General features: G+C 38.3%; 1 protein-coding gene and 1 pseudogene across 1 annotated transcript in view; one reads left to right on the top strand and one right to left on the bottom strand.

Annotated features, from left to right (window-relative positions):
* The window catches only part of LOC129463339 (pantetheinase), a 31,785-nt gene extending 8,514 nt beyond the window's left edge, over positions 1–23,271 (top strand). Inside the window, exons 3-7 of the mRNA XM_055243985.2 lie at positions 11,706–11,898; positions 12,579–12,870; positions 13,311–13,672; positions 21,699–21,869; positions 22,880–23,271. Coding sequence (XP_055099960.2) covers positions 11,706–11,898; positions 12,579–12,870; positions 13,311–13,672; positions 21,699–21,869; positions 22,880–23,062 — 1,201 coding nt within the window. The 3' untranslated portion in view covers positions 23,063–23,271. The remainder of the gene's footprint in view (positions 1–11,705; positions 11,899–12,578; positions 12,871–13,310; positions 13,673–21,698; positions 21,870–22,879) is intronic.
* On the bottom strand, positions 5,877–6,754 carry LOC129463355 (cyclin-G1-like; annotated as a pseudogene).
* Positions 23,272–25,503: the final 2,232 nt, after the last annotated feature.

Raw genomic sequence — 25,503 nt, 5'->3', positions numbered from 1 at the left:
TTGAGGTATGTTCCTTCTATACCCAGTTATTGAGGGTTTTTATTATGAAGGAATGTTGAATTTTACCAAACGTTTTTTCAGTGTCATTTGAAATGACCATACGGTTTTTGTTCTTCATTCTGTTGATATGATGTGCCACATCAATTGATTTGTGCATGTTGAACCATCCTTGCACCCTTGGGATAAATCCAAGTTGGTCATGATGAATAATTTTTTAATGTGTTATTGCATTTGGTTTGCTAGTATTTTGTTGAGGTTTTTTACATCAATGTTCATCAGGGATGTTGGGCTGTAGTTTTCTTTTTTATGTGTCTTTGCCTGGTTTTGGTATCAGGGTAATACTAGCCTCATTGAATAAGTTTGGAAACATTCCCTTCTCTATTTTTTGGAATAGTTTGAATAGGATTCGTATTAGTTCTTCAGTTGTTTGGTAAAATTCAGCACTGAAGCCTTTAAGTCCTGGGCTTTTCTTTGCTGAGAGATCTTTTATTACAGCTTCAATCTTATTATTTGTTATTTGTCTATTCAGGTTTTGGATTTCTTTGTGGTTCAATCTTGGTAGGCTGCATGTGTCTAGGAATTTATTCATGTCTTCTAGGTTTTCCAATTTATCGGTGTATAGTTGCTCATAGTAATCTCTAATGATCTTTTGAATTTCTGCAGTACTGGTTATAATGTCTCATTTTTCATCTCTAAGTTTATTTTTCTTCTATCTTTTTTTCTTAGTCTCACTAAAAGTCAATTTTGTTTATCTTTTCAAAAAGCAACTTTTTGTTTTGTTTTTTTGTATGTTTTTTATTTCAATTTCATTATTTCTGTTCAGATGTTTATTACTTTTCTTCTACTAATTTAGGTTTGGTTTGCTCTTCCTTTTCTAGTTTTTAAAAATATATCATTAGGCTGTTTATTTGAAGGTTTTCTTCTTTGTTACTGTAGGCACTTATAGCTATAAACATTCCTCTTAGACCGATTTTGCTGTATCCCATAAGTTTTGATATGTTGCATATCCATTTTATTTGTTTCAATAAAATTTTTAACTTTCTTCTTAATTTCTTCATTAACCCACTGGTAATTCAGGAGCACAATGTTTAATTTCTGTATGTTTGTATAGCTTTCAAAATTCCCGTTGCTATTGATTTCTAGTATTATTTCATTATGGTCAGAGAAGATACTTGATATGATCTCAATTTTTTTTAATGTTTTAAGATTTGTTTTGTGAACTAACATATGGTCTCTCCTTGAGAATGATCCATGTGCTGGGGAGAAGAATGTTTATTCTGTAGCCATTGGATGAAATTTTCTGTAACTATCTATTATAAAGTCCACTTGGTCTGTAATGCAGATTATGTCCAATGTTTCTTTATTTGTTTTTCCTTCTGGATGATCTGTCCAATGCTGAAAGTAGGATGTTGAAATCTCTGCTATTATTGCATTGGGATCTATCTCTCTCTTTAGCTCTAATAATATGTCCTTTATATATCTGTGTGCTCAAGTGTTAGGTGCATATATATTTACAATTGTTATATCCTCTGACAGAATTTACCTCTTTATCATTATATAATTAATTTCTTTGTCTCTTTTTATGGTTTTTGTCCTGAAATCTATTCTGTCTGATAAAAATATAGCTACCCCTGCTGCTTTTGTTTTCCATTTGCATGGAAATCTTTGCTATCCCTTTATTTTCAGTCTATGTGTGTCTTTATAAGTGAAGTGTGTTTCTTGTACACAACAGATCACTGCCGTTGATTTTTTTTCTTTTTTATCCATTTAGCCACTCTGTCTTTTGATTGGAGAGTTTAGACCATTTACATTCAATGTTTTATTGTTAAGTAAGGACATACTCCTCCTATTTTGTTTTTTTGTTTTCTGGTTGTTTTGTGGTGTTGTCTTCCTTTCTTCCTGTCTTCCTTTTTGTGAAGGTGTTTTTCTCTGATGGTATGTTTTAATTTTTGCTTTTCATTTTTTGTGTATCTGTTGTAGGTTTTTTGATTTGATGTTATCATGCAGCTTGTAAATAATGACTTATAATTCATTATTTTAAACTGATGACAACTTAACATTGATTGTATAAACTAACAAGCAAAGAGAAAGCTAATAAACACTTCATACTTTAACTTCATCCCCCATACTTTTAATTTTTAATAGTTTCTATCTATATCTTATACTGTCTATGTCTTAAAAAGCTTTTATAGTTTTTATTTTTTATTGGTTCATCTTTTAGTTTTTCTACTTAAGATATGAGAAGTTTACACCACAATTACAGAGTTATAACACTCCATGTTTGTCTGTGTACTTACTAGTGAGTTTTGTACCTTAAGATGCTTTCTTATTGGTTATTGATGTCTTTTTCTTTCAGATTGAAGAAATTTCTTTAGCATTTCTTATAGGAGAGGGCAGTGGGTTCTTTTCTGGCTCAGGGTGGGTCTAGAAATGCCATCCAAGAGCTAAGTTCTGGAATTGAGGACTTTAGGAGTCTGCTTGGTGTTTATGTTACTGTGGCTAAGTTGGTACCCAATTTGTAAGACAAAGTCCTTTTACTCTTCCCTCTCCTTTCCTGAAGCATGAATCTCTGCCCATGGCCACCACAGCTGGGAATGTGCTGGGTCACACCTGAATCCAGCATGGTACTGGGTCCCACCCAAGCCTCGTGGTGAGTACTGCCTGGCTATCACCGATGTTTATTCAAAGCCCAAGGGCTCTTTAGTTAGCAGGTGATGATTCTTGCCAGGACTGGGTCCTTCCATTCAGGGCAGGAAGTTCCCTTATAGCCCAGTGTATGTCTAGAAATATCACCAGGGAGCTAGGGCCTGGGTTGGGGGATTCAGTACTCTGCTTGGTGCTTTATTTTACTGTGGTTGAGCTGTTATCCAAGTTGCAAGACAAAGTCCTCTTTATGCTCCTGTCTCCTTTCTTAAGGCAGAGGGATAGAGTCTCTCTCAAAGCTGTGAGCTGTGCTGCCTGGAGGTGGAGGAGGGATGATGCAACCACTCCTTTGACTACTCCAGCTGGTGTCTTACTAGGTTATGTGCACTCCAAGGCTACTGGTTCTGAGCTCAGTACAGCACTAGACTAGGACTTGCCTAGGAATTGTAGTCCTTGTGGCCTAAATCAGCTATCCCCAACGTTTTTGGCACCAGGGACTGGTTTTGTGGAAGACAATTGTTTAATGGACAGGATGGAGGATGCTTTCTGGATAAAACTGTTCCACCTCAGATTGTCAGGCATTAGTTAAATTCTCGTAAGGAACATGCAACCTAGATTCCTCAGATGCACAGTTCACAACAGGCTTCCATTCCTATGAGAATCTAATGCTGCAACTGATCTGACAGGAGGTGGAGCTCAGGCAGTAACGCCACTCATCTCCTACTGTGCAGCCAGTTTCTAACAGGCCATGGACTGGTACTGCTGTGTAGCCCAGTTCCTAACAGGCCATAGTCCGTGGCATGGGGATTGGGAACCCCTGGCCTAGACTGCCTTTCAAGTTTATTTAGAATCCCAGAGAACTTTGTCCCACATTGGTGATGCTTGGTGTAACTCAGGTTCTGACTGCCGGGTAGGACAATTCCTCTCTGACAAGAGCTGTTCTAAATGTGCCCTCTGTGGGCAGTGGCTGAATTCTGTGCCATGTTGCTTTCTGCTGTTACATGGCAACGCTGACTTCCAATGCAAAGTCCCACAATCACTGTACTTTCCTTCCGCCAAGGGCACAAATTTTCTCTCCACACCATGTGGTAACCTGGAGGATGGGGGAGAGTGGTGTTGGCAATTAAAGACTGTCTTTCCTATCCACTTCAGTGCCTCTTTCCTTGATATGATTTTAAAACAAGGTACTGTTATTACTCTTCTGATTTTTGGTTCTTATGAAGGTGCATTCTTGTGTGGATGGTTGTTCAGTTTGGTGATCCTGCAGGAAGACAATCGCTGGAAGGTTTTATTTGACCATCTTCCTCTGCTTCCTCCTCATCTTTTATTTCTTCCTCTTGCCTGATTGCTCTGGCTAGGACTTCCAGTATGATGTTGAATAGAAGTGGTGAAGGTGGGCTTCCTTGTCTTGTTAGAGTTCTTAGAACAAAGGCTTTCAGCTTTTCCCCATTCCATAGGATGTTAGCCGTGGGTGCTGACATATATGCCATCTATAGCCTTTATTATGTTGAGGTATATTCCTTCTGTATAATGAAGTGCACATATCTGAATTATATATTACTTGCCTTGTGGGTGCCAAGAAATTATTTATACCGCCTAGAATATTAACCTTTATTATGCCTAAAGAGTTCATTAGTCAATTGGTGGTTTTGATGTAGACCTCATAGTTTAAAATTTAACATTTAAATTAAATAGGTTATCATTTTTAATACCACCTAAATACAATATATTGATCCAATATAGAAAGTTAGATCAATGTTAGAAATGAAGAGTCATAGTGTACCTTTCCAGACTTGTCATTAGCATTTCATATTTATAGTTTTAGCTTTGATTTGAATGTTTCACAGATGAACTTAAATCAACACATAGTTCCACCATAGCATAATATTAATTAGGCAGTTTCCCTAAATTTGAGAACATTGCCTTAATGTAGTTCTGATGTTTTGAGGCTTCATAGCTTAAATCCATTATGCCATTAGGGAATGTATACAGCAGGGCTACGGAGAAAGGCTTCAGAGAAGTTTTTTGTTGCTACTATAACCTTATTTAAAGAAATAAAAAAAGACCCCAAACTTATCTGAAGTCTGCTTAAATATTACTGTTAAATGTGAAGTGTTTATATCTAAGATTCATAATCACATGAATGTCAACATTTAGTTTCGAGTAGAAAAAGATAAATAATTACTGTGAGTTAAGAAATTTAAATGGAGATGTGTGAGCGAGCTCATAGCATGTCCATTCCATCCTTCCCATCTGCACCCTCCCCAGAGTTTCATCCCCAGGGTGCCCTGCTTGGTGTCCAGCCTCTGGTGTTCTGCTTGGGGTCTTGACTTCTTCCCATCCCACTCAGGCTCAGCCCCAGACTGGAACAGGGTTTGGGAAGCAGTGGGGATAGCCAAGATGGGTGTCAGTGGGTGGCCCAGCAGTTCCTGTCCCAGGAGTGGCCACAGGCCAGGGGTAGTGGTGGTTGTGCATGTGGCCAGCCTGCTGCCATTGTCCCATCCTTGTCGGGGCCCTCTCTTTCACCTTACAGCATCTGAGGGGCAGAGCTCTAGAGGGTTGGGGCAGACAATGCCTCTGCAAATTTTTTTTTTATATATAAAATTTAGATGACAAGTATATATCATATATGCAGTGACCAAGTATATAACTACTTTACAGTCGTCTAACTGCTGTAGCAATGATATGTAACTACAGTGTCAAAACACCCTGACAGTTTTCAGAAACCCAAAGTGGAGACCATCTGCCATATCTTACTTTTTCTTTAGGTACAATATCCAAATTCATATTGATTTTGCTTAGCTATGAATAGTTTCAAATTTGTTCACATATGGTTTAAACTTTTTGTCCCTATTGTCTTACTCAGGCTTGTGTAACTTAAAATGAGCCTGAGCGTGGGTCTACACACAGCAAGATGTGTAATAAAAACACAATTTTAGCGCTACTTTCAAAATTCATGCTATTAAGAAAGATGCTGTTTTCAAAGCTGAAAAGATCATGAAATGGCTAACTTACATATCAGAGGTTGGATAATTCCTTACTATTGAGGTGTTATAGTTTCTGTGTAGTAAATGCCTTCAAACATTAACTGAAAGATCAGTGAAGTCATTTTCCCCTGTGTGATTCCAACTTCATTTTGTTTATTTTGAAGATAATATTTTAATTGCAAAAGAAAATTATAGCGTTGGAAAATTTTCTCTATATGGAGAATAACAATGAACCAAATTTACCAATTAGGGAACCATTTCGGGAATTGTTGGATGGTGAATTTTTCTGCAGTAACTATGCTTCACTTGCAATGCAGTATGCCCAGAAACAATCCATTTCAACTTCTGAATGTTCGATTTCGAACATTTGTTTGATGAGCATTCAGTTAAACACTTGGATACAAGCTCTTGCCAGAAGGTCACATCTCTACGATTTATCTTGGAATGTTTCTGAAGACATTCTACTCATTTTATTAACTTCTGTTTTTGGATCTCCAATATGATTATAGACGGTATCAACACAGAAGGCTTTGATTTAGACTCTAAAGTTTAGAGCATTTGATCTTGACATGCCTTAAATTGTGCTTCCAGTCAAAATTGAGGTCACTTCTCCTTTCAAATGGCAAGTTCTATTGAACGAATGAATAGTGAAGTTGTAGAAATTGAAAGGCAGTAGTAGCTTTCACTTTACATTACACCTTCTCCAATACAATCTTTTCCATTCTCATCAAGTCTGAAACCATGAACCTATATTCACTTATTTGGAACACATCAGTTGCCAATGGGACATCCCTTTCCTCTTCTGTTGATTTTACAGCCAAATAGAAGCAGCTCAGTCCAACACATCCAAGGTGCTTGGGCTGCACCTTCATTTAACACAGGAATCTGTCCAGTAAATTCACAGAGAAAATGCCTTTATCTTAAAGCCAAAGAACTGAATTAGACTAACATCCTGTACTTCAAAGTCCTGTAGCCTTGCAGTCATTCTGAGGCTATTGTCTATCATGTGCAAACTCAATTAGTCTCAAGCCACAGATCTTTAACTGACATCTAGACTTCTGTTCCAACACGGTGTTCAGCTGGTGTGGCAGTTTCTGAGAGTCAGGTGTCAGTACTTCTATCATCTTGATAGTGATTGAGGCTCAGTGGTAACCACCCTTCTTGGGCCTGCCCTCACCTCACCCCACAAAATCCAATCTCAGAGGCCTAGGAAACAAAGCAAAGAGAGAGGCCCAGGGAGGGGGAGCCTTCCTGGGCAGATGTCTCTGCAGAGCCACCAAGATCATATTGCCCTCATGAGGGTCAGCTTGGAGCTGAAGGGCTGAAAAGGCATTTTGATATTTGATTGCATATTATTTCATACTGTTATTTCAGAGTTTTGTGTGCACACATTGTTTCTTCAGTAAGCCTAATGCTTTATAAGCATAGCAACCACATCTGACATTTCTATGTCTCTCACATTGTGTGCTTGGACAGCTCTGCCTGGAATATTCTTCTCCTAGTTGCCCACATGTCTAATATAATGCTTTGTGTTGCGTCAAAACCTAATGAATATTTGTTGAATATTTAACATGTGCTAATTTTAGATTACTAAATATCTTTTCGATAATTGATGATTTTTGTTATACCTAGAGATTCAACACTTTGAAAGCAGCCTTAGAAAATGCATTTCAATTATTCTCTTTCACCTCCTCCTTCTGTGCCCAGGACAAAGCTCTGCATGGATTAAGGACTCAGCAAATATCATGGATGAAGCAACAGGCAGACTTCAGGCACACATAAGCAAACTGAATTTTTAAACCCTAGATCAGGACATGTGGCCTAATTTTGGAGCATTTTATGTATATGCCAAACAGCCTGAGAAATGTAGCTTGAATTGAAATATATTAGAATACATGAAGACTAATAGAGACAGTAGGAAAATATGTTTGTCAGCAGAACTGTTTCAGAAATCCAAAACACCAACCTACCTATTCCACCACTTCAGGTGATCCAGAAAGACTGGGGGTAAACATGTTTCAAGTGGTTCAATGTGTTGTAATTTATATCTATGCATTTCAGATATTAATTGAAGCAAAGATGGGTTAAACTACTGAATGGTTGTTCTTTCTTATAAACACATTGAAATAATAATTTTCTATATGTATTATTATATCCTTTTCTGATCTTTTTCAAGGATATGTTCTATAGATGATTGCTATGGCTTTCCTTATATTAATTATACAAATTTGTTTGTAGATCTAGTAGCCAATATTTGATGTCACCAAATTTTTATTCATGCAACAGTTATCTCAGCCTTCTTGGCTATTCTTCAATAACCATTTATCATTTTAAAGTTGTGCAATAGAAGATAAATATAGCAATATGTTAAATATTATTTTCAAAATTGTATTTTAATTGCTTTACTGGGACAATTGTTGGTAACTTTGAAGAAGAATAAAAAAATCAGGCATTAACAAATGCTCCAGGATTTCCATAGTTTCATACTAGCTGGTACTGCCCTAGCCAATCCTTGTTACCTCTTATTTGAACTATGGTGACAGCTTCCTAATGAGTCCCCTGCATTTAGTCTCTTGTTGTTCCAGTACATTCTGTAATCCATGTTCTATTTATCTTTATGAAGAAAATTTTGACCAGGTTGCTTCTGTCTTCAAAGGCTTTAGTAGTACCTATTTGTTACTAAATTTGGAACAAATCTTAGCCTCTTGTGCAAAGCTCAATATCTATCCTTCCTTCCTTCTTTCCTCCCTGCCTCCCTTCTTTCTTTCTTTTTTTTTTTTAATTTATTTTTATTTTTATTTTTTTTTGAGACGGAGTCTTGCTGTCACCCAGGCTGGAGTGCAGGGGCGCAGTCTCAGCTCACTGCAAGCTCCATCTCCCGAGTTCACACCATTCTCCTGCCTCAGCCTCCTGAGTAGCTGGGATTACAGGCGCCTGCCACCACGCCTGGCTAATTTTTTGTATTTTTAGTGGAGACGGGGTTTCACCGTGTTAGCCAAGATGGTCTTGATCTCCTGACCTCAGGTGTTCCACTGGCCTTGGTCTCACAAAGTGCTAGGATTACAGGCATGAGCTGCTGTGCCCTCTCCTCTCCTCTCCTCCCCTCCCCTCCACTCCCCTCCCCTCCCCTCCCCTCTCTCTTTCCTTTGTTCTCAAATCTGAGAATGTCTTAATTTCTCCCTCAGTTTTGAGGGCAGTTCTGATGGATATAGAATTCTTGGTTGTCAGATTTTTTTTTTCTTTCAGTACTTTAAATATATCAGCTCAATGCTTTCTGGTCTCCCAAGTTATTGATGAGAAATCTGCCAATAATCTTATTGGGGATCCCTTGTATGTATGAGTCACTTCTGTCTTGCTGCTTTCAAGATTCTCATTTTGTCTTTGGCTTTCTACAATTTGATTATAGTGTGTCTTAGTGTGAGTCTCTTTGAATTCATTCTCTTGGAGTTTGTTGAGCTTCTTGGATCTTTATATTCATATATTTCTTCAAGTTTGGGAAGTTTTCAGCCATTATTTCTTCAAATAATCTCTCTTCTCCTTCTGAGACTCCCACAATGCATGTGTTGGACACTTGATGGTATTCCTAAGGCTCTGTTCAATTTTCTTTAATATTTTTTGTTGTTGTGCAGACTCAATAATTTCAATGGGCCGGGCGCGGTGGCTCACGCTTGTAATCCCAGCACTTTGGGAGGCCGAGGCGGGCGGATCACGAGGTCAGGAGATCGAGACCACGGTGAAACCCCGTCTCTACTAAAAATACAAAAAATTAGCCGGGCGTGGTGGCGGGCGCCTGTAGTCCCAGCTACTCGGAGAGGCTGAGGCGGGAGAATGGCGTGAACCCGGGAGGCGGAGCTTGCAGTGAGCCGAGATCGCGCCACTGCACTCCAGCCTGGGTGACAGAGCGAGACTCCGTCGCAAAAAAAAAAAAAAAAAAAAAAAAAAAAAAAAAAAAAAAAAAAATAATAATAATTTCAATGGTCCTGTCTTCCAGTTCACTGTTTCTTTTTTCTACATGCCTGAATTGGTCTTCGAATCCTCCTGTAAAATATTCATTTCAGTTATTGTAATTTTCAGCTCCAGATTTCTTTTAGGTTTTCTATCTTTTTATTGATATTTCTACTTTGTTTTGTTTTTTGATTTTCTCCACATCTTCCTTTATTTTCTTAGGCTTCTGTAAAACCATTGTTTTAAAGTCTGTGTTTAGTAGGTCTGTCATGTGGTCCTTTTCAGGGATGATTTTAGTTGGTTTATTTTTCCTTTCTTTTGAATGAGTCATACTTTCCTGTTTCTTTGTATGATTTGTGATTTTTTTGGTTGATAACTAGACATTTGAATCTTATCACATGGTTACTCTGGGAATCAGATTCTCTGGGTTTGCTATGTTTGTTCGTTTGTTTTTCTGTTGTTGTTGTAGGATGTTTGTGTTGAGGATCAACTTGAGATGTAAATTTAAGGTCTTCTTAGACCTTTTATGAGTCTGTGCCTTTCCCTGGGCATGTATCGCAACTTTCTAAATTTCCCTGTATATTTAATTGCTTATTCCTTAAATGTCTCACTACTCAAAGGAGAAAAAGAGAAAATAAATAAATAAATAAGACACTGGCTCTTTAAATCTCCTGGAAGGCACTTCAGCCAGAGAGAGAGAGCCTGCAAAAATGGTGTGTGTGTGTGTGTGTGTGTGTATACACAACAATAGCTGCTTGCCTTTGGGTTTGTACCTCCATGATCAGAAGCAGCAATTAGTGATCAGAATGCAGATCTCTTATATTTGAAAGACAAGGTCATTATTGTCCACTCTGCTCCCATAAGCTGCCTGCAAGCTGCTTTAGGAACACAGACATGGCAGCCTGTCACAGGGACAGGGGATGAAGAATTGGTAACCACTACTGAGCTAAGAGCTAAAATGGACTGAAATTAACTGTAAGTTACCTTCCAAGCATTCCTCTGGAAGTTGCAAGCACTAGAGCTCCAAAATAGTAATATTAGATTCCAACAGTGCAATTGTTATCTAGATGGGGAGAAAAATTCCCTGCTCTGCTATCTTCCCAGCATCCCCCTACCTCTAAATTTTTGTTAACTCATTCAAAAAAAAATTTTTTTTGAGATGGAGTCTTGCTCTTATTGCCTAGGATGGAGTGCAATGGCATGATCTCAGCTCACCACAACCTCTGCCTCCCAAGATCAAGCAATTCTCCCACCTCAGCCTTTCGAGTAGCTGGGATTATATGCATGTGCCACCAGGCCCAGCTAATTTTGTATTTTTAGTAGAGATGGGGTTTCTTCATGTTAGTCTGGCTGGTCTTGAACTCCTGACCTCAGGTGATCCACCCACCTCGGCTTCCCAAAATGTTGGGATTACAGGCGTGAGTTACCACACCCGGCCCCCCAAAATTTGTTTTTTGAGACAGGATTTTGCTCTGTTGCCCAGGTTGGAATGCAGTGGAACTCACTGTAGCCTCAAACTCCCAAGTTCAAGCAATCCTCTCACATCAGTCTCCCAAATATCTGAGACTACAGGCACACACCACTATGCCTGGCTATTTTTTTTTTTTTTTTTTCATTTTTTGTAGAGAGATGGTCTTGCTTTGTTGCCCAGGCTGGTCTCAAACTCCTGGGCTCAAGCAATCCTTCCTCCTTGGACTCCCAAAGTGCTGGAATTACAGGCATGAGCAACCACACCCACCCCAAAATGTTTTTTAATGCCTCTCTTCTGTTAGACATAAGTTTAGTAAACAGGATATGTAAGTCATTGACCTATGATATCCACAGGATGTTGCAGACATTATAAGACAAACACATAAGTGAAAATATGACTATAGATTATGATAAATGCTGTGAAGAAAAAATACGAGTTCTGGAATCTTATCCTACAGTAGGTTCCTACAAACAATTTTACTCAAGCATGGGCTTCCTCTGAACTCCTTTCTTGTCTTAATCCTTCTCTTCTAATTATTGTTATTTAGAATTTATTTTTGCATATATCAAATAATAGTTTCAGGCAACTATCATTCAGGATTTTGTTGCAAGTTAAGATTGATTTACAAAGATTTTTTTCCTCCAATAAACATATATCAGATTTGGCCAGACCCCAGTACAAGAAAGACTCAGCTGCCTGGCCAGGAACAACTCTATCTATGTTGTGGCAAACATTGGGGACAAGAAACCATGCAACACCAGTGATCCTCGGTGTCCCCCTGATGGCCGTTACCAATACAACACTGATGTGGTATTTGATTCTCAAGGAAAACTGGTGGCACGCTACCATAAGGTAAAATTAATTTACAAATAATCCAATTAATTAATGCCTAATGAAATAAAGTGGGCAAGGAGAAAAATATGTTATTGATAATTATAAGCATACTTTAGAAATAGAGTAGAGGCAAAGCATAGAAAGTAATGATAAAGTGTGGAAAGCTCCTATAAAGAGGCTTAAGGGGTTCCGTGCACATATAAGAACACAGGAGTGTGTTTTTAGGAGCGTGTGGCAGTCAGAAAGTGCTAAGTGCATTATGTTGCATAATGTTGCCTTTTGGACTTTGTCCTTTTAAAGACATACCCTGGCAATGGGTCAAGGCTGGAATGAAAAACTGCTTACCTCATAGACTCTGTCTTGAGGAGAATGGAGCAAACAAAGTTCCTTGCCAAGGAAAACAGTTAAGTATACTTGGCAAATAGAAGTAATCTATTTTACTCTTATGTCTTATAAGATTCCAAAGGGTCTTTATAGATAAAGATACCCATGTACATATCTGTAATGTGGGGACTGAACTAAAGGCCCAATTTAGCTGGAATGGCCTCTGATTCTCTAAAGCAAACTCATTTCCCATGAAAACACTGATCATAGATGAAACTGGCACTAAGATGTGAGCTTGTATTTTTCCCCACACTGTGATGTCCAGATCAACTTCCTAAAATAATTTTTTTCTCTTTATCTTCTGTTTATTGCAGCAAAACCTTTTCATGGGTGAAGATCAATTCAATGTCCCCAAGGAGCCTGAGATTGTGACTTTCAATACCACCTTTGGAAGTTTTGGCATTTTCACATGCTTTGATATACTCTTCCGTGATCCTGCTGTTACCTTGGTGAAAGATTTCCACGTGGACACCATACTATTCCCAACAGCTTGGATGAATGTTTTGCCACATTTGTCAGCTGTTGAATTCCACTCAGCTTGGGCTATGGGCATGAGGGTCAATTTCCTTGCATCCAACATATATTACCCCTCAAAGAAAATGACAGGTAATGTGTGATCTTAAAGATATGCAGGCTGAAGTAATCAGAAAAGAAAAGAAAAAAAAAACATGTTTTTCTAGCTAACGCACACTCCTTAGTACAATGTTTTCCAGCTCCTAATTTTTGAACATCTAGCTGTTAATATGCTATAGAATCAACCTCAGTCTAAATTGTTTTGTAGATTTATTTGGTTTTATTTAACTTGATTTTTTTTTTCAAAATATATGACTTCTTACATACAACTCTCCCTTCTTGGCTTCTTGGTTTCATACTTTAATTGATTTCCTCTCACTTCTCTGTCTTTATCAGCATGTTTTACTGAAATTAATAAAACATATGACTTAGAGGGAGTAAAATGTGAATATGTGTTTAAAATAGTAATAACAATTATGAACTCCCTTTTTACTTTCCCATTTCAAATGATGTTTTCAACTTATTACTTCCAGGAAGTGGCATCTATGCACCCAATTCTTCAAGAGCTTTTCATTATGATATGAAAACAGAAGAGGGAAAACTCCTCCTCTCACAACTGGATTCCCACCCATCCCATTCTGCAGTGGTGAACTGGACTTCCTATGCCAGCAGTATAGAAGCGCTCCTGTCAGGAAACCAGGAATTTAAGGGCACTGTCTTTTTCGATGAATTCACTTTTGTGAAGCTCACAGGAGTTGCAGGAAATTATACAGTTTGTCAGAAAGATCTCTGCTGTCATCTAAGCTACGAGATGGCTGAGAACATACCAGATGAAGTGTACGCCCTAGGGGCATTTGATGGACTGCACACTGTGGAAGGGCGCTATTATCTACAGGTAATATTTTGATGTCAGAAGAGTTACTGGATAAAATAAAGACACTCAGTTAAGTATACAATTTAGATAAATAATGAATGATTTTTTAGTATAAGCATATCCCACTCTTGGGGATTTACGTATGCTAAAAATTTTGTTGCTTATTCGAAATTCAACTTTAGCTGGGAAGCCTATAAATACAGGCAAATTTATTTGCTAAATCTTTTTTTTTTTTTCTGAGACAGTCTCACTCTGTAGCTCAAGATAGAGTGCAGTGGTGTGTCAGCAATTCTCACGCCTCAGCCTCCCAAGTAGCTGGCACTACAGGCGAGTGCCACCACGCCTGGCTAATTTTTTTTTTATTTTTTATTTTAGTAGAGACAGGGTTTCACCATATTGGCCAGGGTGGTCTCGAACTTCCCGAGCTCAGGTGATCCGCCCACCTCAGCTTCCCAAAGTGTTGAGATTATAGGCGTGAGCCACTGTGCCCGGCCTATTTGCTAAATCTTGAAATCTTAGATGTCAGTTCAATTTTAAGCTGATTGGGAAAAGGCAGAACATTTACTTGCAGTAGCAGTATTAAAAATAAATATTCAAATTACAGATAATTATAACAGGAGTTCATTGAAAACCTATTTTATTTCCTGCCTGAACAAATTAAGCCATTTTCCCTATATGTTCACAAATGCCTATCTTGCTTTACAAAGAGTTTGACACTAAGTATATCCTGGATGTGAATGTAGTTGACCACCAAGATTGTTCAATGGAATGGTTTATTGCTGCAAAGATCCAATCTCTCATTGCTTGCAAGTGGCCTCCATGGTCCTCTCATTCTGCTCTTCTCTTCCTTGGTCTGGCCCCCATCTTATGTCACTTAACAGGGCTTCCTGTTGACAGTCTGACAATCTCAGCTCCATCCAGTCAGTTCTCTACACTGTAGTTACAGAAATCACAACAAGCTGTTTTTGATTATAATACAGTCTGGCTTAAAATTCTTCACTGACTTCTAATTGACAAATCAAATTTCTTAACATGAAAGACACACAAAGTCTAGATGTGTGGTCCCTTCCTATTCTCTATCCTCTAATCTCACTTCTACTTACATATATCCTGGGCTTCTGCAATATTGAGATATTTTCCCATCTCCTATTTGCTAGCACCTGTAGAACCTCGAAGTGTTTGCACAGATTGTTTGGTCCTTTATCCATGGCGAGCCCCACCTACTCATCTTTCATAGCACTTTTCAGGTGTTATCTTCACCAAGGGGGCTGCCTGGATATTTCCCACAGAGCTACGCCTACCTCCCCAGCTGAGTTAAGTACATCCTTTATGTGCTCCCAGGACACCCTATGCATACTATGTTTAGCTTTATCAAAGACATATTATGTCATAGTATTCACATACTTATTTGAGACTGAGAACCCCTTGAGTGCTGAAATTATGCCAACTGCACAGTATTTTGTTTGCTCTATGATAGCTACTCTACCGATACTTTCTCATTTTAGCAAATGAAGGCCTACTATATGCCAGGTATTTATTTAGTGTTAACGATATGAAGATAAATAAGCATAGATCCTCCTTTTGAAGAATTCAGTCTTTAGTAATGGAGAAAGACATTTGAACAGATAATTTCAGCATAGGTTGGCATGTGATAGTCCGTAGAATGCACATTTTGCTGCAGGAGTACTAAAGAGCTCCACTTAGATTAATTTGGGAATGCAGGGAAGTTTCTGGAGCTGATGCTATTATCCAGGTGGAAAAGAGTAGGAGGGGATTCTTTGTGGTGTGAAGAGCATGAACAAGGGAGTGGATGCTGGCAGGAGCAGGGTCTGCAGGGAACAGCAAGCAGGTCAGTGCTACTGAGGCAACTAAGGCATAGCTTGCGAAGCTGGGGTTGGTGGGAAATAAGCCTGGAAGCAACATCCTGTCCTGCAGGATCTTACCTAGCACACTTACGATTCAGCCTTTATTCTGCGGGTGATGGTCAGCTGGTGGAAGTGGTCCACTGAGGGAATGATGTGGTCAGATCTACCTTTGAGTATATCATTTTTACTACTCTGTAGATGATGGAGCAAAGACCCAAAAGACTAGATTATTAAAATAGTCTTATTAAGGGTCTGGACCAAGATTGTGTTTTTCAGAATAAAAGCAGGGCATGGAGTCTAGAAATATTTAGAAAACGGAACTCAGTGGCTAATTTGATGTGGAACAGGAAAACGTAATGAAGAGTCCAGAATGTGGCAGGTTTCTGGCAAGAATGGCTGGGTGGGTGAGATGCCTCTGACAGATCAGGAGGCAAGAGAGGAGCAGACTGGCTGACAGTGGGTAGAGGCTGAGTTCAGTTATAGATGTGCTGGTTTTGAAGTAGTTATTAGACATTCAGCTGGACCCAGCCAGTTGTCTGTTGAATACTTTGGTCTGATGCTTAAGGGAGATACTAGAATTAGAAATATTGTTTCAAAAATCAGCAAGATACAAGGGGCAATTAAGCAAACAAGACTGAATGACATGACAAAGGAGCCTGTACTGACAGTAAAGAACTATTGACAAGGTAGAACCTTTGGGAGCTTCAGTATTTGGGGCAGGAAAGGACAGAGGACAAGAAACCTGCAATTACAATTGAGAAATAAAGGAAAATTTAAAAAGAGAACATCTGGTAGATGCCAAGGAAGTAGAGACTCTTGGAAGAACGAAATCATGAGGTGTATTAACACAATACGTTGACCATTATTAGCATTTTTGAGTATAATTTTGGCAGAATTTCCTGAGCTCATAATGATAGGATGATGGGCAGATTATATTGGGTTGAAAAGTCAAAGGAAAGTGAATGCATTTTTATCCCCAAGAAATCTTATCTGAGACAAGAAGAAGAGAAGCAAGACAAGGGCTTAACAGAGACTCATGGTCAGGAGAAATGTGTGTGTATGTGTGTATGTGTGTGTGTGTGTGTGTGTGTGTGTGTGTTTCTCAACAAACGAGAGAGCCTTGATTGCCTTTGTAGGTCTAAGAGAAAGAGCTACAAAAGGAAAAAATACATAAAATATGCGAGGAATCAGGCCCAGTGCAGTGGCCTGTAATCTCAGCACTTTGGGAGGTCAAGGCGAGCAGATCACCTGAGATCATGAGTTTGTGACCAGCCTGTCCAACATGGTGAAACCCTGTCTCTACTAAAAATACAAAAATCAGCCAGGCATGGTGGCAGGTGCCTGCAATCCCAGCTACTTGGGAGGCTGAGACAGGAGAATTGCTTGATCCTGGGAGACGGAGGTTGCAGTGAGCTGAAATTGTGCCACTGCATTCCAGCCTAGGCAACAGAGTGAGACTCTGTCTCAAAATAAAATAAAATATAGAAGGAATCATTACTCCTACTCAGTGTTCCAAGATGCTGGAGGAAAGAGGGAAAAATAGAATCATGAACACAGGTACAAAGTGTCCAACAACTGGAAATTAAATGAATTATATTGTAAAAGAACATTTATTGCCATAAAATTATTACCATATACTATATGGTATATTAACATATATAGCCTTATATATGTGACATACATGTGGTATTATATGGCTATATAAATTTTTAAAATTAAAATATAAATTGTGATGTATTATTTTTAAGTTAAAAAAAGTTGGTCACAAAACAAGAGAGTAATCTCTTAGCTCTTCTTCCCTCCTTTTCCTTCCTGCCTCCTCAATCTTTTCCTACCTTTTTGCCTCCTCCAGAGTCTTGGCTCTACCTAAAGAGAGTTGTGGGAAGTTCTTTCTTAGTGTTGTGAGGTAGGTTAGCTTTGTCAAGTAAAACCAAGCTTTCTGTTTATCTTGCTAGACGGTGATATTCCACCTAAACGATTGGTACCAGATATGTTTTGGAATCTTCCTATTTAAAGATAATAATACATATTACTTGATATTACCAGCAGAGTCTGGGAAAATACCCAGAATCAAACATATTAATATATCTATTGGAAAACATTGGATTATTCACCTTAAATAGCTTGAATAAAAATGTTATAGCCTTGGCCGGGCGCGGTGGCTCACGCTTGTAATCCCAGCACTTTGGGAGGCCGCGGCGGGCGGATCACGAGGTCAGGAGATCGAGACCACGGTGAAACCCCGTCTCTACTAAAAAAATACAAAAAATTAGCCGGGCGCGGTGGCGGGCGCCTGTAGTCCCAGCTACTCGGAGGCTGAGGCAGGAGAATGGCGTGAACCCGGGAGGCGGAGCTTGCAGTGAGCCGAGATTGCGCCACTGCACTCCAGCCCGGGCGACAGAGCGAGACTCTGTCTCAAAAAAAAAAAAAAAAAAAAAAAAAAAAAAAAATGTTATAGCCTTATGTTAATTCAAGTTAGGTCTTAATGCCAATGTGACAGTGGGCTACAAAAATCCTTTACTTTCAGAGGATTTTGGATTTTGGTATTGAAGATAAGGAATTTTGGTATAATATTATATTTATAATTTTTCATAGTCTGTGATGATATATTATGCTTGAAAAATCTCGATTATCACCAAAAGCTACCTCCAAACCAAGGGAAGAGAAACAAAGAGAGGTAAAAGTGAAATAAACCACTATCTTGCCACACAGATTTTCCAAGCATTCTATAGCGAATATGCATAATTTTGTTTATATCAATATGTCATTGCAAACATCACTCAGAGTTTTGCTTTTATATTTTTTCTGTTTTTCCTAAAGTTATTAATTGCCTTTTTTTTTTAAATTTAGTTAATTTTCTTTGACTTTTTGTTAAAACCCCATATCTTCCAACAGCATCTCAGAATAATTTTCCCACAATATCATTTTCATAGGTTTAGCTTGAGCTAAAAATAATAACCTTTCTCTGCACTGGTTTCCCTCTAGTCATTCTGCACAGTTGTCATATTGAGATTTCCTTTACTGTCGTCCTAGGAATGCTCTCTTAGCTATTTCCTTGTTCTGGGTTCTCTGTTTTTCTCCTTCTACCTTTATTTGCTCCTTTGTTCTGTTGTAGTCAACGCTGTCTAGTCACATTGCTCTAATCTGAACTGGCTGCTCTCCATGCCTTGTACACGATAGGAGTCATCCTGGAATCTCCCTTTATCCTCATGGTGAAGATTTTTCTTTACCACTTCCCTGTGTGGATTTCCTGTTTTCTGTTCCCTGTCTTCCTTGTTTTGGGCTTGTACCCTCTTTCTTGTTAACGGTTTCCGGAAAGAGAGTGATCGGGATGCAAGATTTTTGAGACTTACCGGTCTGAAAGTGCCTTTCCTCTTAAATTTAGTTAAGTATTTCCCTGGGCATGGAATTCAAAGGTGGTTATGACTTTTCTTCAGGATTGTGAATGTATTATATCTTTCCATCTTACGTTGCTATTGAGAATTCTGAAGTTCTTCTGATTCCTGATTCTTTGTATGTGTATTCCTCATTCCACACCTTCCCCAGAATGCATGAGGAATTTCTTCCTTTCCATTTTCTTTTTCTCTTTTTCTGAAACTCTTATTATTGGGATCTTTTGCCTCTTGGATTGGGGCTCTAATTTTCCGACATTTTCTCTGCTATTTTTTACTACTTTATTTTTGTCCTCTACTTTCTGAGAGATTTCCTCCTCTTGATCTTCCAAATCTTGTACTGAATCTTTTATTTTTGTTAACATGTTCTTAATTTCCAGGAACTCTTTTTTCTTGTCTTCGGAGTTTTACTTTTTCTTCAACACTTGTTGTTGTTTTGTGCATGTATTATTTTTTCTTCTCTCTCTGAGGCTATTTAGGAAATTTTTTATTGAAGCTCCTCCTCCCTGCTTCTTTTAAGTTGCTTTTATCTGCTTTTTTATTTGCTTTTTCATGCAAAAGTTTTTCTCACATATCTGGTAACTCTTGGGGATTACCAAAAACTCACAGAAAATTCTGAGCATGTGAGTAACATTTGCCAATTTTGAGCTTCATGATAGAATGATCTAGCTGGACCTTTTGCTGGGGGGAATTCTGAGGTAAGTGTGTTTAGAGACTTCTTCTTGAGATGGTCAGGTCTCCCAGGTTTCAAGATTCTTCTAATTTCCTTCCTGAATCAGTTGCCTAATTTAGGAAATAAAAATACAGGATCTCCAGGTAAATTTGAAGTTCAGATAAACTTTGTTTTTTTTGAGAGAGTCTCTCTCTGTTGCCAAGGCTGGAGTGCAATGGCACGATCTCCACTCACTGCAACCTCTGCCTCCCGGATTCAAGCAATTCTCCTGCCTCAGCCTCCCGAGTAGCTGGGATTACAGGTTCATGCCACCACTCCCAGCTAATTTTTTATATTTTTGGTACAGATGGGGTTTCACCATGTTGGCCAGGCTGGTCTCGAATTCCTGACCTCAAGTGATCCGCCTGCCTCAGCCTCCCAAAGTTCTGGGATTACAGGCGGGAGCCACTGCTCCCAGCCCAGATAAACATTTTTTTTTTAAAAGTGTAAGTATGTCCCATTCAATATTTGAGACATACTTATACTAAAAAATTATTTGTTGCGTATCTGAACTTCAGATTTAACTGGGAGTCTTGCCCTGTGTTTTACCTGGCAACCCTATTCCTGAAAGATAAATCCTTGCTGACAGCATTAGGGATCCAACTCGGGAAAATGGCCTTGCAAAGTGTGGGTGGGGGTGGAGGGGGAAGATTTTCAATATTCAGTATTATTTATTCAGGTAATCCCCTTCACCTATGTCTCTTAAACGTTCATCTAAAGACCATCCACTTTACCGTGTCTGGAAACATTCTCAGTTATTTACTGGAGTAGGGGAGGATCAGTTACCTGGTTTTTTGGAGGACTTAGTACCCAAGGCATCCTTCACAACTTTCTGCTCATTTATTTTCCTTTGACTGCCACAACTTTACTCCCAGCTCTAGGTACAGAGCAATGCCAGTGATTAATTTGAATGCTTTGCAGTGTAGATAGGGTCGATTCTTGGCTGTTTCTACTGCTAGTTTAGGACCTGGTTTTCTTGGGTCTGCTAAATCAATTACTACTTTTTGTATCAACATCCTGGTTTTTAAAACTGTGCTGTGGTCTATCCTCCTATTTTCCTATCTTTGTGGGTTAAAAAATTAGTGTTCTTTTGAAGGACTGTAGGAAATAAAATTGAAGCATGTGTTCATTCTACCTTTACCTGAAATTTACTTCTATCCCATCTTAATACACTTGCACTGAAGTGATTACTTTCCACCTGCAAAGTGGAAACAATAAGACCAGTTAGCAGCTACTGCTTTAGTCAAGCAAGAAATGAATGTGACTTGGAATATGCCGTACAGATGGCGTTAAATGAATATGGATCTCCTTTTGGAAACTTTTCATCTGCATGGTGAGATGACTCACATACTTAGATTTTATATTCAAATAGCTACGTACTATAGTGGAAGAAAAACTGAATGGAGAAGTGTTTCAGTTCTTGCACAGTATAGAGGATATGACTTTTCCAGATTACAGGGGTTGCCTCTAGGTCCACTCTAGGGCTCATTACAACTCTGAAGCTCTTTTATTGTGTGAAACAGGCAATAAGATATGATTTACACAGGTGCCTAAATTAAACCTTTAAACACATTTAAATTCTTGATAATTAAAATCATTAGTAACTTCAGAACAATGAAGATATAGCTGTTCATGGCTATAGGCCAAGGATCTGATTGCTTTTACATGGCTAGTCTTTTTGACAGTGAATTGCAGGAGGCACTGGGGCTTAAAGTTCTTTATTTTTATTATTAGTTGTATTAATTATTCAGTAATAAGCTGGATGACTCTAATGAAGAAGTAACATTATTTTACCAAATAAAGTGGCATAGGCATTTTTCTAGATTAAGAGATTATTTCAGTTGAATTTCTCATGTTTTTTTAAGAGCATCTAGCATTTTATTTAATTATTTTATTCTATTTTTTATCTTTAAAATTTACCCTAGCTTTATTGTCATTAACAAATGAAAATTATATATCCTTACAGTGTATGATATGATGTTTTGATATGTGTATACACCACGAAATGATTAAATCAAGCAAATTCACATACCCCACATGACTTTCTTATGACTTACTGGTTTTCATGACTTCCCTAGATTTGTACCCTGTTGAAGTGTAAAACGACTAATTTAAACACTTGCGGTGACTCAGTCGAAACAGCTTCTACCAGGTTTGAAATGTTCTCCCTCAGTGGCACTTTCGGAACCCAGTATGTCTTTCCTGAGGTATTGCTGAGTGAAAATCAGCTTGCACCTGGAGAATTTCAGGTAAGAATCTTTGAATATTGCCAATTAGTTTCATGTAAGAGGAAGCACTTTTTGATATAAAAACCTGCTCAAGTGCTTACAAATATCATAAAAATTTCCATCTGGAAAGGGTAAGATTATCCTTGGGGATCATGAAGGACATTGAGCAGGCTGCATTTCTTGTCTGGAAATTCTTAACATAATAATTACTGTGTCCTTGAGAATAAAAAAAAATCTTATTTTGGGTATTATAGGGAGTTTAAGGTCTTCCAAGTAGAAACAAGATTCAACGAAGAGTAGTTTCAGAACCAGTCCCAGTGGAGCCCCTTAGGATCACTGGGGAGTGATGGCCTAGGAAAGTTGAAAGGAGTCCCTCTCATCAAGTGAGTCAAGGCTCTGTGTGATGGTAGAAGGAAAAGAGACAAGGCGAAGCTGAAGAAGAGAGAATTCGACAGTGGCTGATGTTGGCAAAAAAGCAAAAACTTTTTAAAGTTCAGAAATAATCCCTTGCTGCACATGTGCTCTGCCCAGCCACATTCTTCCACTGACTTCCTGCAAGTTCTCCTGTCACTCCCCATTCCTGGTAGAAACCACTGCTGGGGTGAGGGAGGACAATGGAATGGTGAGGCGGTTGTGGTGAGCAAGAGACAGGAGATGACAGATGCTCAGTTCAAACCCCTGTTAGTCAATTGCTTCGGGCCATTGTGGGGAGTCTTTATCTTGTCTGAGAGGGCGAGGTTTCTCTTCTGTATACTGCCAAATCCACTGGTTTGTGTTTATTAACTCTTACGGCACTTCCATAGATAAGTAAATTAGAAGATATCGATTATGGGCATCTCACTAATAAATGAATCAGTGCCAGTTTCATAGCTCCAATTTTTCCTGTACTCGGCAACATTTCAAATTTTTCTGATAGAACAGAATTTGGCCAGTATTTTTGTTTCTTCATTCTGTTATAGTAAATTTTAAAAATGAGTTATGGGATTGTAAAACTTGAAGGTAGCCTTTGCCTACTTTTTTGTTTTAATCAGGTGTCAACTGATGGACGCTTGTTTAGTCTGAAGCCAACATCCGGACCTGTCTTAACAGTAACTCTGTTTGGGAGGTTGTATGAGAAGGACTGGGCATCAATTGCTTCATCAGGCCTCACAGCACAAGCAAGAATAATAATGCTAATAGTTATAGCACCTATTGTATACTCATTAAGTTGGTAGAATATTGACATTTTCTCTTTTTTATTTGGGATAATTTAAAAAATGATGGATGAGAAAAGAAAGATTGGTCTGGGTTAATATTATTGTCTAGTATAAGTGAATTACTAGTTTCTCTTTATTTAGACAAACACACACACACCAGATAATATAAGCTTAATAGATTATCTGTTAATGTAGATTTTATTAAAACAACTATATTTGAACATTGGTCTTTCTTGGAAGTGAGCTAATTATATCAAATAAGTATCACAAATCTTTTTCGCAGAAGAAATAAAAACTACGGGTAAAAAACATATAAGAACTATCATAAAATTTACTTACAAGAAGGCTGCTCTTGTTACCACTTTTATTATATTACGTATCACTTATTCAGCTCTGCTGAAAATTTCCAATGATTTTATTTGTTTGCTCTTTTAGTTTTTTACCTAAACAATACATTTTGATTCTCTTGTGGGTTGATAATGTCTCCCCAAAATTTACATGTTGAAGTACCTCAGAATGTGATTGTATTTGGAGACAGGGCCTTTAAAGAGGTAAAATAAGGTCATTAGGATGGACCCTAATTCAATATGACTGATGATCATAAAATAAGAGACAAGTAGGGCACAACAGGCACAAAGGGAGACCATATGGAGACACAGAGGAAGGACAACTCCTTACAAGCTAAGAAGAGAGGGCCTCAGAAGAAACCAACCCTGCCAACACCTTGATCTTGGACTTCCAGCCTCCAAAACTGTGAGAAATAAATTTATATTAAGTCACCCAGTTCATGGTACTTTGTTAGGCAGCCCTGGCAAATGAATCAAAGACCCATTCCTGTTCCTCTCCCCACCACTACTGTTTTCTACTGTAATCTGAAGCTTCAACAAAAGGCTTACCTGGTAAGAATATTCAGCTGGTCTGGGTCCCCAAGACTCCAATAGACACTCTTAGAGAAGGATTGCTGATGGATTGATAGTGAAACCATTAGATCATTGAATTCCTCTGGAATTAGAAAACCAGACAGTCCCATTTTAAGAAATTAGGTATTTAATCTAGCATTATGTGTTCTATTTTAGTAACAGCAGAATATCTTGACATTACACAACTCAGTGAAACAAAGAACATCATTTAAGCCAAAACATCTCCCAACTGACTGATAGACTCTGAGCACTAATATCATAGTTCTGTGATGATGGACAATTACATAGCACCGATAACAGCCATGCACTGTGCAAAGCATGCCCTTCTGCACAGGAGAGCAAGGCACTTGCAGTAGTGATCTATGCCAGCAAAACATCATTTTGAGACAAACATTTCTGTGGCAGATGTTTTTCCTAAAAAGTACTATATCATCCAAGAAATATTTGAGTAAAATCCCTGTGCTTTTGGGTGACATTAACTGACATTTGCTTTTTTTCAAGACCTAAGAGAAAATAAGAAAGCCCATAATGCATTTAGAAACAGGAATCCTCAGAGCAAGTCTCCATACTCTCATATAATTTCAGTGTAAAACAGAAAACTGATGTGTTGGTAATAGGCTTGAATTATTAAAAACTTCAAAAAAATCCTAAATGTTTCTTTTCTGCTCCACATTTACAACTATAGTAGGTCTCCCTTGTGGTGTAATGAATTGCCCCCAAACTAATATCTTAAAACAACAAACATTTATTATCTTATAGCGTTTCTGAGGGTCAGGATCCGAGACTGGCTTAGTGGAGTTGTTCTGGATCAGGGCCTTTGGAAAGTTGTAGTTAACTTGTCCCCAGGGCTGCCATCATCTCAAGGCTCGGGTGGCGCTGGAGAAAATCTGCTTCTCAGCTCACTCACGGTTGTTGCCAGGCCTCCGTTCTGTAGGATGCTAGAAAAACTTTCACAAAATGTCATCTGGCTTCTCCTAGAGCAATGATATTGAGAGAGAAAGCACATGAGAGAAAGAGCGAGGGAAGTTGGATGTAAGCCACAGTCTTTGAAAACCTAATCACAGAAGTGACATCTCTTCTTCCACATGATATTGGTCGCATGGACCAACAATTGCACAATGTGGAGAGAATCAAACAGAGTTGAGAATATCAGGAGGTGGGGGTTCATGTGGGCCATTTTGGATGCTATCACAGTGAATATATGTATTTATATTTATATATGTATATATTGCAATGTAATTTTAAAAATAGGTTGTTTTCCTTTTCTTTTTGCTATATGTGATATGTACTTCAAAATATACTCCCAATAGTTACATCTGAAAAGCACTACACTAAAAAACTTTCTATACATTGTATAATTAAATTAAATAATCTAATAATCTCTACTTTTGGTCCATAGTAAATTTAAGTTAACTGTTTGCCTTAACTACAGTTTGTGGCAAAACCATCTCCTTTTAATATATACACAAGGGACTTTTTTTTTTTTTTTTGAGACGGAGTTTTGCTCTTGTTGCCCAGGCTGGAATGCAATGGCGCGAT

Source organism: Symphalangus syndactylus, chromosome 2 (genome assembly GCF_028878055.3).
Source record: "Symphalangus syndactylus isolate Jambi chromosome 2, NHGRI_mSymSyn1-v2.1_pri, whole genome shotgun sequence".
Taxonomy (NCBI): domain Eukaryota; kingdom Metazoa; phylum Chordata; class Mammalia; order Primates; family Hylobatidae; genus Symphalangus; species Symphalangus syndactylus.
The sequence above is the reverse complement of the archived record's forward strand: the minus strand, read 5'-3'. Positions and strand labels throughout refer to the sequence as shown.